We start from the raw sequence: 15,605 nt of genomic DNA, 5'->3' as shown, positions 1-15,605 counted from the left end.
AGCAACTGGCACTGCTACTGTTTGGTGAATAAAGTATCACAGTACAGGGCAACAACTGATCTAGGTAGGAAGATCAATGACCCAAATCTTTCCTATGAAATTGGCAGCCTACATAATCAGTCCTAGCCACATGACTAGATCAATCAGATGTCATTCTAGTTGCATAGGAGCTGCCCATGTAATTGCAAATTGTCCAAAGCAGAGAGATTGTGTAGAGGGCACCATCTCTCAGAGGCTTGACTTTTCATATGCTCTTTGATATTATACTGAGCAGTCTCATTGCACCTCCAAATATTGTTTTTAACTATCCACAACATGAATAGAACATCTGAGGTAATAAAGTTACAGAATGGGATTTTCCACATTAGTTTTAACATAAAACACAAACCATTTCTACTTCCTCTCATTCCACACTTTCCCAAGAACTTACCCAGACAACATTTCAAATATCAGAATACCCAGGGCCCACCAGTCCACTGCTCTTCCATGGCCTTTACTCTGTATAACTTCTGGGGCAAGATACTCTGGAGTTCCACATAAGGTCCATGTCCTAAAAAAAAACAATGACCATGAAACTGGAATTTAAATTTCATATTGAGTGAATGCATGGAACACAAACTCTTCCAAAATATAAAAGGAAAAACAATCATAGTAACTCAGAAAGTTCTAAGATTTATGGAAATTATAGCCACATGGCAGAACTCCAGTATATATGCAGGTTGTCTGATTAGTTGCAAATACAAAATGTGGAGACCTTAGAGCATTTACAAATAGAAGAACTAGAAGGTCTTGCATCATGGGTCATTGGCATATATCCCCACCAAACTAGTAAAAGAACATTAGTTACCACAGGTTAAAACAAAACAAAAACCTCTTTAAAGGACTGTTATGTGAACCAGAAGGTGCTAAGTAACGTTTCCATCAGCGTTGTCTCAGGAAAATCCTGCAAATCTCTTGGGAAGACAGGCGGACAAATGTCAGCGTGCTTGAGGAAGCAAAGACCACCAGCATTGAAGCGATGCTCTTACGCCATCAACTCCGTTGGACTGGCCACGTTGTCCGAATGCCCGATCACCGTCTCCCAAAGCAGCTCCTCTACTCTGAACTCAAGAATGGGAAACGGAATGTTGGAGGGCAGGAAAAGAGATTTAAAGATGGGCTCAAAGCCAACCTTAAAAACTGTGGCATAGACACTGAGAACTGGGAAGCCCTGGCCCTTGAGCGCTCTAATTGGAGGTCAGCTGTGACCAGCAGTGCTGCGGAGTTTGAAGAGGCACGAACGGAGGGCTTAAGGGAGAAACGTGCCAAGAGGAAGGAGCGTCAAGCTAACCCCGACCGGGACCGCCTTCCACCTGGAAACCGATGTCCTCACTGCGGGAGAATATGCGGGTCAAGAATCGGTCTCTTCAGTCACCTAAGAACACACGCCCAAGATACCAAGGTTGGAAGACCATCGTCCTCGAACGTCGAGGGATCGCCTAAGTAAGTAAGTAACTATTCACAGATAGCCACTTATTGCTAGAAATGATTGATAACAAGCCCAGAGATAAAAACAATTCATTTAGAGTTGCAAATGGGCAGAATTTCCCCAAAACCAACTATTGACCAGTTTTAACTTGATGTTCTCATGCAACAGTGAACTCAATTTCATTTCGAGTTTGTTTACACTGTAATAGTACTAAATCAAAGGTACTCTGAACTTAATTCATATTGGCCTGAGTACACGGAGAGAAGATATATTATAATGCAAACATTGAATATTTTCTGAATACCATGTGGGGCAAAGCTGGCTTGCAAACCAAGTTCCATATGAGGCACAACAACATGAGGTGGCATGTAATAACTGGAATAATTGTTTGGAATTAAGATGTGCTTGGTTCATAATTCTCAGATGCATTTCAAAGTCCAAAGTGCTACCAGCCCTTACTCATGTCTCTTATCTTATTTAGAATATATGCCAAGATTCTACACTCACAGTCATGTGGATTCATTGGTATATGCACATGCTTTATAAGGGACAACCTAAACAAACCTAAAGCAAACCCAATAAAAAATAAATGTTCATCCTCCTCCTCCTCCTCCTCATCATTAATTATATCCCGTCTTTCTCCTTGTGAGGAGGTAGCTAACAATCCCACACTTTGGTCATAGTTTAAAAAGTGCAATATAAAAGATAAAAAACAATTAAATAGTACAGTGTGGATTAAGTTAAAAACAGATTAAAATATACTAACTCACTTTCAACCCCACATCCCCCGAATCCTACCCACACTTCCCCAGCACCATGCCCCTTATTCTTCCCCAAATGCCTGCTGGCAGAAGAAGAAGGTCTTGACCTGCCTGCAGAAGGCCAGCAGAGATAGGGTCGTCCGGGTCTCTCTTGGGAGGAAGTCCACACTTTGGGAGCAGCTGCTGAAAGGCCCTCTCCCGTGTTCCCACCAAATATGCTTGAGCATTCAAATTAAACACTCTTTTGCTCTCTTGTCCAAGTCATGGATACTAATCGTAGTTCAGTAATTCACACACGTGGAGATAATTTCAAGATACAGAGCATTGCTGGAGCTCTTCTAAACAAAAAACTGGGCAGTCCTCAAATTTATCTAACCAATTTCCAATAAGCTCTCTAATTCAAATAATCAGGTTATGCAAAGTCTTGTTATTTATCCTCCTTATGCCCTCTATTTTAATGATCTTTATAATGTATGGGAAAGCTTAAAAAGCTTTCTTCCCCAGAAGGCTTTGGTGCTGAAGGCAAATCAGATAACGGTACAGCGTGGCTGAAACAAGGACCAGCATTAACAGGCAAAACATCTAAAACCTAAAATATTTTTAAAAATGATGGGGCAAGCACTTGCTGTGGCTAAGATTAGACACTGAGTAGATAGAGGAGATTGTTCTCGGACAGAGCAGACAACCCAACGTTTTTTCCAGCATCTGTCAAGCCTGCTAGGGATCTGTTTCCACCACTGCTTACCAGTGGGAAGGAAGGGAGGAAAAGTAATTAGAATGATGCAAAAGTATCTGGTTTTGGCTAGGATATGTAAACCACACTTACATGTGTATATGTCAGCAGCATGCCACCCTGAGTTCCTAAGTGAATTGATGAGACTTTGCCTATGAGTAAATTTCACCAAAATATAAGCAAATTTTGGATGCTTCCAAACAATCTATCACTACTATGTAACAGGGATAGCTCAGAAACAATTGCAATCTGGAGGGAGCCACATTCAGATGTCTTAATATATTGTACTGTAAGAACCATTCCATATCTTCTTCTTCTTCTTCTTCTTCTTCTTTTTAAAAAAACTCTCTTCACTGTTAAGAAACATAACTGAAGGATTATACTTTAGGAAAGATTATACTTCAGGAAAAGATGAAGATGTAAGAAAAATAAGGTATCTGCATCTGAAGGAATACCTATGGTATGGTATCTCACTCTACTTGCCACCAAAACATTAAACAAATATGGATATCTTTGATATCTTTTTTTTTGTTAGACATAATGGGAACAAACCAAAGACATGACCAATTATTAATATGCATTGCATGCAAATATACTGGTGTAAAGGCTTGAGGTCCCATTGTTTTCAGATTACAATTAATCTAAATTCAACCACCTCATTTTCTTTTAAGTTTTGTAATACAATAAATACAGTTATGTTGTCCAAGTACAGTAGTCATTTGCATCAGATTGTAGCTGAGATAATACTACACAGCTGCATTTTAATTTCAAAACCTCAGCTTCCCAAAACAAAAATATAAATAGGTTTCTGATAAACACAACTTAAACAAAAACATAGAAAACAAAAATATATCTGTTAATACTTCATTTCATTAAATTTTAGGCCCATTGTTTTAAAACAGGAAATTTTATTTTATTTCATTTCTTGTTTCTGTACTGAAACTCTGTACTCTAGTGCCATCTAGCAACAAGGGTTATGACTGAGACTTTATTTTGAAGATACAACATTTATTGTTATCATCCACTCCTAAAGTTTTAAATTAAGCGGATGCTTGAATATAAAGACATACACCATGAATTTGAAACATGAAGTCTTAGCAGCACTAATGTTTCAGTTACAGTCATAATATCACACCACTTTGAAAACCACTCTGCACCATTGCATAGGAATTTACCTCACTATAAACTGGTCATGTGACAGGTTTATCATGGAGTCAATAAGGTATTCTTCTTAAAATCAAGGAATATCCAGATCAGACGGCCTGAAAGGTGCAGATCGTATTGTTTTGCAGCACGATTACTGCTCCCCCCCCCAAACTTTCATATTAGGATATTTCTGTTGCATTCTGTTCAAAGTATACAATTTAAGTGGAGTTGCAGGTAGAAAGCAAGAGCTTGTTTTGGTGCTGGACAATCAAGATTTTCCTTATTGGATTAAGACATACTGAGGCAAGTTACTTGCAAACGTGCAACTTGACATCTAGAGGGATGTTTTTAAAAAAAATCTTCTGAAGTACTTTCATAGCCTGAGGCTCTAAACTTTATCATGCTTAGCAAATACTACCCATAAGAATCCACTACAGAAGCAGCAGCCCACACCTTTGTTTCTAACTTGTATCTGGAAAGGTGAAGGGCTCATCTGCTTCCCTACACCAAGCTCTTTGAGGCCTAGTACATCTGCTGGAAAAAACCACCCCATTCCTTCATTCAGCTCTAAGTCTGAGAGGGAAGACAGGAGTTTCTCTCGTTTTCCTTGACAAAGAATGATGAAACGTTTGCAATAAGAAGGGAAGGTGAAACAAAAAAAAAAAGTGGACCCCTGGCCAACTTTAAATTGGCACAGTCAATAAACTCTTTGTTAGCAGAACTAAACATATTGTGTAATGGAATGTAGGAAAGGCAATAGTCTCTAAGGTATATAGAACCCAAATAATTTATTGTTTTTAAAAATGTCTGATAAGCTTATCATAGAAACTGTGCCAAGTCAGCAACAAAAAGGACAAAACATCTGGATTCAAATATAATGACAGTTATAAATAGCTGGACATTTTAAAATGAAATGCTCTTGCTTGATGAGCTGAGACTTTTGAGAAACTTAGCAACAAACATGCAGAACATTCTTGTGATCTTGTGACAAGGAACTGTCATAAAATAGCAGGAAAGACGATGACAACAACAACAACAACAACAGCAACAACACTTTACTTGTATATCGCTCTATCTCCCCAAAAGGGACTCAGGGCAGTTTCTAATATACATAGAGCACTCAATATCAAACACAGAAGAACATACAACACAATGTAGTAAAAAACATAAATATAGTTACTATTAAAACAAATATACTCATTTAAAAGTAAAAAAAATGAAAACCAAGAGAATTAAATGTTGAATTTTTCCAAAGAATAATTTCCTGAAAAAGTGAGGTATCATCTATTTACAAAATATTAAATTCATTTTTATTCAGTTCTGGGCTTTGCAATCTCTTTATTTGTATGTTCATGTGCCTTAAAGTTACCCGTTGACTTACGGAGACGCCATCAATTTCATAAGGTTTTCTTAGTGAAAGAAACTCAGAGGTGGTTTTCGCAGTGTCATCCTCTAAAATATAGCTTACAACATTTGTTTGTAGTCTTGCACCCAAGTACTAAACAGAGCTGGCCCTGCTTAGCTTCCAAGTTCAGATGAGATCTGGTGAATTTAGAAATGTCACAAGACAACTGAGAGCTAGTGAGTTTGTTGATATAATGCACCCTCTCTAGCGAGATAGGATGCAGACTGTTGTATCCTAGTCTTATCTGAATCAGCTTATTGGCCTATTCTCAGTTGTCAGCCATGGTTAGACTAAGACTGAAGAACTTGGATCACAAGCAGATCAGAGACATCATCAGCATGATGCTTTACAGTGATTTCAGTTCACATGCCAGACTCACTGCTGTGTCAACAGCTAGAAGCAACTCTTTGGTAGAGTCATGCTAGTAATGTCATTTCTGCTGGTCACATAGCTTGGTGTCTTGTTGTGACCTCATCAGAAGTGATGTATTCAGCAATGTTCTGAAGTTGTGTGATCTATGAACACGGCCTCTAAAAGAAATAAACAAAACTCCAAACAAATCCTCACAATGACTCATCAAATAGGAGGAGACTGTCCACCTGGCTGGCAATATATATAAGATGCTTCAAAGCACTTTGATTCCAACATTTTATTTATTATAATTTTATCATGCATTTCTTATAATAAATTCAATATGGCATACATGATTTTTCTCCTTACTTTACACTTACAACAACCCTGTGATGTATCATTAGGTTGAAATAGAAACTGACAGGTCCAAGGTCACCAAATGAATGTAATGTCACAGTGAGTACTTGAATCAAGATCTCCCAAGACTCAGCCTATAGCTACAAAGGGCAAATAAAATGGATTCCCCTTGCAATTGCTGTGACACACAGCTGGTTTGGCAGCAGAAGTGCTGCTGTTAATCCAGTGCAAGGGGAACCACATTTTACTCCGGAGCTTTCAGGGAGCTCCAGAGTGATCTCAGTCCACATGCCAGACTCACTCCTGTGTCACCACCTAGAAGCAGCTCCTAGTAAGAGTCCTGCTGGTGATGTCATTTGTACTGGTCACATGGTTGGTTACCCTGTTGTGGCCTCATCAGAAGTGATGTATTCAGCAATGTTCTGTCAAGGAGTTGCTTTTGGATGGGGAAACAGCAGCAGCAGCACCACCAGTGTGCTTTCAGCCCAGATGGCCATCTGAATACTTGATGCTCGAGAGGATACTACTCCACATTTTTTTCATAGATGGAGATGCAGCCCCTTGTCAATCATGACAACAAATAGATTCTGCATTCTACTGTTGATGCTCCACCTAGCTAAATCTAAACTGCTTCAAAGTAAAGTAGAATAGGTTGTGCGGTTTCTATTTCAGGCATCCAAATGCAAGACACATTGTGAACTTTCCCCTAAAAGCAGGTAGTGGTAAATGTGATAGTGGACAGAGGGTGGGGGCAGGCTTAGATGAGATAGTTGTGAAGGTGGGCTTACAATGCTGTGGATGTGTCATGAGTTCTGTTTATGTTATATTGGCCTTCAACCTGTGTCTCAACCAACAATTGCAAACCACACATAAATGATTCACAGAGCAACTCCTAGCTTATTCACTTAGAATGAAGTCTGTGTCCAATGGGGCCTGTGTCCAGAAAGTGTGCTCAGGACTGTCAATGTAGTCTAGAAAATACTTAAAAGAGATTATGGCTCAGGCTCCAGGTAAAGAAAGTTCAGGTTTATCAGTACATTAGTACACTAGAACGACTCTAAATAGCATTTCACAGACCTAACAGTGACAGAGGGGAAACTTGTATTTGCTTCTGTAAACACTGCAGCACTCATAACCTTTAAAAATAAACACACATGGGTGCTACAATCTGTTGATATTGGTATGAGTCAAGAACCAACTGCTTTCCAGTCATATATCCTCCCACTTCCTCCTCCTCAGCTCCACAGTAAATCAGAGAAACGCACAGTAACATAAAGCAGGAGGAATGGGTGCCTAAGATACTCTGTTTTCAGTGGCTTTTCTACAGCTGACCAGAACACACTGGGGTAGGTAACACAGAGGCCTGCATCTTTCTTATAAAGGGTAATAGCTAGGAAACTGTGCATTGGTTCTATTTTATCACACAGGATTAGGATATGTCTTTTCTTCTTTGCATTCAATTGTACTACAGCACACCTTCTGTTTTAGCAAAGAAGAAATGTCAACACAGGAAGCCTGTTGCTAATATACACGAATTTGACTAGAAAAATATTCTTATTCAATACAAAGTATCCACATGCAAGATGAAAGGGTATAACAATATACATTAAGAGCCTTTTATGCTAAATATTACACAAACCTCACACACATATACACGCATATGTTTTTAAACTTTATCAATTTTAAATTGAGATAGGTATGGATTGTATCATTCTGCTATACACTGCCAAACAAGAAAGTAGTTTCAAGACTTATTCTGGATTTAAAATAGTTTTGAAATTGGTAGCCAGTCTGTCCTGTTTAGAAATAAATCCCACTATGATCCAGGTGTCTTTCTCCTAGGATATGTTTACATAGAAAGAGAGGGTATCATGTAGTTGCTGGATTGCAATTCTTGATCACTTGTATATCCACAATATCTGGAGGACCATATTACTCTTATCCTGACCTCCTTGAATTTCCACAAACTACTGAAGAAAGCTCAGGTTCATCTCTCTGCCCTTGTTATAGAGCAGTGGAATGATTACTCTTGCAAGAACAGTGGACAGAAATGTGGACAGTGAATTCTGAGCTTCCACCTTGTACCTTTGTGATCACACAACAACTGAGACAACTTCTCAGCATCTATGTTACCTAGGAAGAGTGACAGTTATGAGTAGATTGTTTTTTAGGGAAGTTTGTCTGCTATTATTAAGTTTCAGGTGAGGAACTCAAGCTACAGTTATGAAGAAAGTAGAAGATTCCACAGCATGAAGTTTGATGGAGAGACAATATCAGTATTTGTCTGTATATCACGCTTGTTAAGACTATGCATACATGTAAGCTCACTAAAAACACACATATGGATCATGAGAGGTGAGTTATGGAATGCTTATGTTTTAAATGCACATGATAATGAAAAACCTGGATACAAAACCAGAGCAAAGATTTCCAAAATGTGTGTCATTACACGTTAGCGTGACAGCTGCAGTTTGTAGGTGTGGCACACAAACATAATGAGAAAACTCTGAGTCTATGTGAAATAAACAATAAAACATATATTTTAATATCCTTTATGTTTTTAAAAAATATAAATGAAAGGATTTCGTGAGATATATTGTGTCCCATATATTTTGTAATTACAATTATGTGTCCATATCTCTTATAAGGGGTTGGTTTAACTTCCGGTTTGCTAATAAAACTGAATTACTGTGTCATGAAATGATGCATGTCTAAAACATTTGTCATCAACATGAAATGTTTGGAAAGCTCTGATTTAGAGGTTAAGCTCTTCTGAGTCCTACTGACTAAAGCATTTGCTTAATTCTTATTGAAAATAGTTTGGACGTTTTTAATGCCTGTTTGTCTGGATCAAAGCCAGCCAAAGGCTTCATGTCCCCTACCATTATGCAAGTCTTTCCGTAAACAATGCTTGTAACTCCCACAGTGCTTGGATGTAGATTACTAACTACATATTACTTTGCTTTAAAAATACCTCACATGGGCCAAGCCCAGCATATCATATAACATCACAAAATGAATAGTTAAGACAATCATCAATGTTAAAAACTAATTAAACAAGTCATAATTTAAATAAAACATAATTGAAACAAAAATATTAAAACAATCATTCAAGGCATTAAAAGTCTAATATAGCTTTGGAATGAAGCTTTGGAATGAGCCCTAAAAGGGGCTGGGGAAGCATTAACACACATTGCTCTTTTCTGAGCCTTTCAAGTTAACTTTGGAGATTGAGGTGAGACTCTAGAACAGTGCTTCTCAACCTGTGGCCCACCAGATGTTTTGGCCTTCAACTCCCAGAAATCCTAACAGCCGGTAAACTGGCTGGGATTTCTGGGAGTTGTAGGCCAAAAACATCTGGGGACCCCAGGTTGAATACACAGTCCCCAAGTTACGAACAAAATAGGCTCTGCAGGTTTGTTCTTAAGTTGAATGTGTATGTCTATATATGTGTGTGTGTGCTCGTTTTGGATACCATAGGGAAGGGTTAATGCCCCTGTAGTGTTTGTTTTGCTGTCTGTGCCCATTCAGAAAATTTCATCTCACTTTCAGTCCTTGTGATCATTGGATTTTGAAAAAAATGGCTTCTTGTGGAAACAAGGTTCGGCGATAAAGCTTCTGTGGAGACATTTTTCCCCCCATAACTCTTTCAGGAGTGAATTTCTCTCCCTAGGGGTAGATTTGTCTCACTTCCTGTTGTCTCATCCCCGTTTGTAACTATGAGTCATTTATGTGTCGGATGCTTGTAACTCAGGGACTGCATGTACATGTAAAAAGAGAAAAACCCTCAGAAAAAAAGGGTTTTTGTAGAATTAATATACACAAGGCAAAATGTAGCTACAGTATGTCACTTTTGTGTTATGTAACACAGTGCTTTTTGTAAATCACTGTCAAAATATATTTTTTGTACTTAATTTACTTTAAAATTACAGAGTATTATGTCTCTGTCATGTGCTGTCATTATTTGTTCAGAACAATCTGACGGTTGCTCACAAATTATAATAAATATGATTTTGTTCAGCATATACATTAAGAAATTGTAGCCCACAAAATAAGTATTTTGAATGTGAATGTTGGAGCAAGATATTTATTTTCTAGAATTCGGGTTTTGCTTTTGGTTGGAACGTAGAATTAGTTTTTACCAATATACATGATGGTCTCTGAAAAGAGCAAAACAGCTGATTACATATGCTGAATTTAATCTCTTTTTTGCTAGTTCACCATTCATGATCATAGATAGCTCTTAAGTATGCAGAAACAAACAGCAGTTTCATTCAGAATAAAACAAACAAACATTCTATTGAATCCAGTAATGTTTACCTTCACTGACAAATGCACTACAATGTCTCAGGAAAAAGTCCTCAACTTTGTCACCTGAGATATGTTTTCTAGTAACAACAACAAAAACAAACATGATTTATATCCCACCCCATCTCCCCGTGGGGACTTAGAGCGGCTTGCAACATAAAAAGGCAAATATTCAATGCCATACAATACAGTAAATTAAGCAATACATAGAAATAGTATAAAACATTCAATCATATAAAGCAATAACATAAAATATCAATAAAACCGCATTAAACAGCTTCAGTAAGAACAGAATTAAAAGCCAGTTTTATGGAACAATTCTGGAGGTCTCTAGCTGCAGTTTCTTTATGTTAAGACTAAAAGATGCTTGCCTAAAGACTGAATACATAAAGAACAAAAAATGTTTCCATTTCTTCCACAAATTATTCAGTTTGGAATATAGAAATGGATTCATTGTGTGCATGACCAGCGCTCAGTCGATCAGCTTTGCTCCAAGTCATATACTCTGTAGCAGAAGTAGGAAATTGTCTGGAACTGAGAAGCTGAATCCTCCTCCCCAAGTGACTAGTTACGTCATGTCATCTACCCTGACATTACTATATTTTGGGGGAAATTGCTAAACTTTGCCCATATGGGACATAGTGACAGTCTATGTCCCACAAAATTATTGTTTGTCCCTTAATGAAATTAGAATGGGACAGTTTACAAGCCTGTTCTCAAAATTATGTTTTTGGGAAAATAGTAAAGTACATCTAAGGCATCAGCTAAGAAAACTAATATTAAAGAAATGGGAAAGCCTCTAGAAAACAAATAGGAAAGGCCACTATGTCTCTGCTGTGGTTATGTGATTGTTTTATTACAGTTAAAGTAAATGTTCGTGGTGAACATAAAGAGTTTTTAAATCATAAAATCAATCTCACCTGAAAGGACAACTATCAGGATCACAGGCAGAGATGTGACATTTACAACCTTCCTTCCATACTCTAAGGGAATCCCTCAACTGAAGTTGTTATTTCCTTTGCAAACATTAAGAAAATGAACACCTTACTATTTCTGAATTGAATTTAAAATACAGTTAACAATTTGAGTGGCGCATCTTCTATGAAATGCCTGGATATTTTGATAGGAGATATGTTAGTCTCTTGCATCTTAAAAACCCACTTCTACAGATGAAGTACAGAGTGATATTAAAGCCTCAGGCATGTACAGGGTACAACTACACCTATCCATAAAGACCTATGTGGCTCAAGTCAAGACAACCTGGCAGAACATATCATCCATTACTACTACTACTGCTACTACTACTACTACTACTATTACTATAATAATAATACAGTTGCACAGAGTCACTACTTGGCATGTTTAGAATCTGTCCCTTGTGTGTTTATACAATTGCACCACCTTGATCGCGTCATCTACCAAAAGATACATATTTAATTAACCACCCACCCTTGTGCAACTCTACCAACTGTTTAGTGTTACTGGACACTAAAATCAAAGATAAAGCATCCATATCACATTCTGCCATTGGAAACCAAAGTAGTTTCAGTGGATTGTATTTCACTGAATGGTAAAAACCAAGACCTCCCTCCTTGCTTTCATTCCACCAGCAAATGAATTGTCTACATGGGCTTTTATTGGTGGTAGTTATTGCTTATTTTGTTCTTTTAATAGATGTTTCAATAGTTTCAATTCTATAGACTGTTTAATTGTGTTTTAAAAGTATCATATATATGCTCTCACTTAAATTGTTCTATATAATTTGTTTGTGTTTCAACTTTTGTAAACTGCCTTGATTCCCAGTAAAGGGGGGGGGGGGATATAATACAAGGTGTCCGTAAAGTCTCTTTACCATTTAAATGGTAAATAAATTAATCATTGTCATCTGGTATTAGGCAAAACTGACTTTTCCCTCCCAGTCTTTTAAAATAATGTTTAATCTCTTATCTGATTTAAAAGGATGCAAATTTTTAATATTGCTGGTTGTTTTATTAACTATATTGTGTCATTTTCCCTTCTTTCATTATGCTGCTGTCTTTGAGGAGAAGAATAAAAATCTCTAAATATATAAATCAACTAGCTGTGGCAAAGTGGTATGGGAAATAAAGTACTTTATTGAGGAATTGGTGGTAGTTAGTATATGTTATTTCCTAATGCTTGTGAATATACAATATTTCTGGTTGTTCCTTTTTTGTCTGTTGGAGGCAAGTATGATTGTTGCTATTAGCCACAATGATTAGCATTGAATGGCCTTTCAGTTTCAAGGCCTGGCTGCTTCCTCCCTGGGGAAATCCTTTGTTCGGAGGTGTTAGCTGGCCCTGATTTTTTCCTGTTTGAAATTCCAGTTTTCTGAATGTTACTCTTTATTTACTGTCCTAATTTTAGAGATTATATTGTTCCGTTTTATTATGCCACAGTAATTATTATATATTATATTTATAATTGTATATTACTTGCTTTGAAGTGGATTACATGAGGCCCCTTCTACACAACTGTACAAAATCCATACTGAACTGGATTATATGGTAGTGTAGACTCAAGATAATCCAGTTCAAAGCAGATACTGTGGATTATCTGGCTTGGAATTCTGGGTTATATAACTGTATGGAAGGGCCTTGAGTTTACACTGCCATATAATCCAGTTCAAATCAGATAATCAGTATTTTATAGGCAGTGTGGAAGAGGCCTAAGTGAACCCTGCCTGTCTCCTGGGTGCCATTTTGGCTGAAAGGGTTGCTATGACATGAAGGGGACGGAACCTAAAGGGGGCAGGACCTATAATAATAATATAATACTTTATTTTTATACCCTGCCTCCATCTCCCCGAAGGGACTCGGGGCGGCTTAGATGGGGCCAAGCCCAGATAAAACAACAAACCAAAATAAAATAACATCAAGAAATACAGACACAGACATTAAAATGTAACACTCTAAACATCGTAAAAACATAAAATAATAATCATGGGTTTGGCACCCAAATTTGGGGGGGGGGGGGACCAAAGGTTGTAAAGGCCTACCCTTCTAACTGGCAGCCAGGGGGAGAACAGCTCTTCCTCATCGTCTGTAATTTGGACTTCATTTTTCTAGGTTTTTTTATTGAAAGACATAGTTTGGATGACTATGTCTTTTGTGGCCAAATTTGGTGTGATTGGGTCCAGTGGTTTTGTTGTTTACTCCATGGGAAAAACACACATTACATTTATATATATATAATTGTTTATTTATTTGAACTATGGTGGATAAAATGCAGATTCTGATGTATATACAATCTTATGTGAATGCTTCCCACAATTTTTATTTTTTAACATCATCACAATCTGTTGCCAAAACTTTGCAAACTATGCACCACAATAAATGAGAACAAGAAAAAGCACTACATTCGATATCATAACAAAAAAGGCATTGGCATTTAAATATAAACATATATTTTACCATAATTTATAAAGAATGAGTAGGCTAATTTTGTTAAAATTAACTGTAATTCTGCAATTAATTTTGAATTAATGTAAGCACAGTCTCTCTCACACATATATACTATTTTAATGCATTTTAAACACACATACACCAAAAATCAAACCACCAATGACATCTGGTATCTGGCTATTTTCAAGAGTAGCCCTGTTCCTACTGGAGCACGTTCCTGATTTAAAATGTGTAAATAAGGGTACCAATTAATTGAAGAGTTAAAATTAAGAGTGCCATTCCACTTCAATGTTGACAGAACAAGCTGCATAAGAAGTTTCACCTTATAACCTTTTCCCATCTATCTCCCCACCACCAGCATCACAAAAGCAAGGAGAAAAGGACTTACCTATCAACCAGTTTTTTAGCAAATCCAAAGTCTGTGAGTTTGATATGCCCCTCTTTGTCCAATAAGATATTTTCAGGCTTTAAGTCTCTGTAAACTATTTCCTTTGAATGGAGATATTCTATTGCACAAATAATCTCTGCAGAATAAAACAGTCCAGTGCTGTTATTAAAGCGTCCCATGTTGCGCAGATAACTAAAAAGTTCACCCCCAGGTACATATTCCATCAACATATATAGAAAGCGTTCATCATGGTAAGTCCAAAATCTGGAATGAAAGAAATACATAAATTAAAATGCTAAGACAAAAAGCTATGTAAACATGAACAATTAGTTTTTAAAAACCTGAGTATAAAATGTAAACATGGAACAAAATGTCTCGTAGTCATTCTGAATGTGTAGCATTCAGCTTGCAACACATGCATGGCAAATGTTGAAATGTTGAGAGGTCTTACAATAGTCTATCCATGTGTGCTAATCCCAATATAACAACTGCATCTTTCACAAACAGCCACATGAAGCAGTATCTTAAACATCTGCACTGTTTACGGTGATTAGAGGAAACAGGCTGAAGAGAGAGGAAGAAGGTTGCTCAGAAAGGTTGCTCCAAAAAAGAAACTAGAAATGTCTTTCAATGATCTACAAGAACAACCTGCATCGAATATTTAATCAAATGTTAAACATTTCTAGAATATTTATTTCATGAATGCTGTAGAGGTAGAATATTCAATCTGTTATATAATTACAGTCTCATGGAATTGCAAAATTTGATGAAAAATAAGGAATTATCTTGTACAACTTTATTCAGCGGTGCAAGATGCATTAGATCCAGGTGGTAGAAGCATAGATCTCATAATGCAGAATACATCATGCTCAGTGTTATTATTGACAAAGTGTTGTATATTACACAACAAGGAAGGAAGCAATATCTTTGTGTAAGAAAGAAAACTCAATGAATCTTGGGTGCATGTGTGATGACCCATGGGCCTTGTAGTCCTGCTCAGGACATTGTAATTCCTGATGAGGAGGAAAACTTGGGTTTTTTACCTTCCCAGTCAGAACTGGATTCCCCTCAGCCAGATCTTTCCCAGGCAGATCTGGGAACCTTGCACCTGCAAGAAAGTTGTCTCCCAGAAGTATGTCAAACAACCCCAGAGCCTACTTCTCCCGTGTTCTTGCGCCGGGAGTTTTGTAAACAACAGAGAAGTTTGGAATCAGCTTCGCGCAGGAGTGCGAGGATTGCAGCTAAGAATGTGGCCAATTAAGACTG

General features: G+C 37.4%; 1 protein-coding gene across 1 annotated transcript in view; it reads right to left on the bottom strand.

Moving 5' to 3' along the window:
* Positions 1-15,605, bottom strand: part of prkx (protein kinase cAMP-dependent X-linked catalytic subunit) — a 76,321-nt gene that overhangs the window by 14,086 nt on the left and 46,630 nt on the right. Inside the window, exons 3-4 of the mRNA XM_003218827.4 lie at positions 14,340-14,603; positions 431-550 (exon numbers count right to left, since the gene is read on the bottom strand). Of these exons, the coding sequence (XP_003218875.1) occupies positions 431-550; positions 14,340-14,603 (384 nt within the window). The remainder of the gene's footprint in view (positions 1-430; positions 551-14,339; positions 14,604-15,605) is intronic.

The sequence above is a fragment of the Anolis carolinensis genome, chromosome 3 (genome assembly GCF_035594765.1).
Source record: "Anolis carolinensis isolate JA03-04 chromosome 3, rAnoCar3.1.pri, whole genome shotgun sequence".
NCBI lineage: Eukaryota > Metazoa > Chordata > Lepidosauria > Squamata > Dactyloidae > Anolis > Anolis carolinensis.
The sequence above is the reverse complement of the archived record's forward strand: the minus strand, read 5'-3'. Positions and strand labels throughout refer to the sequence as shown.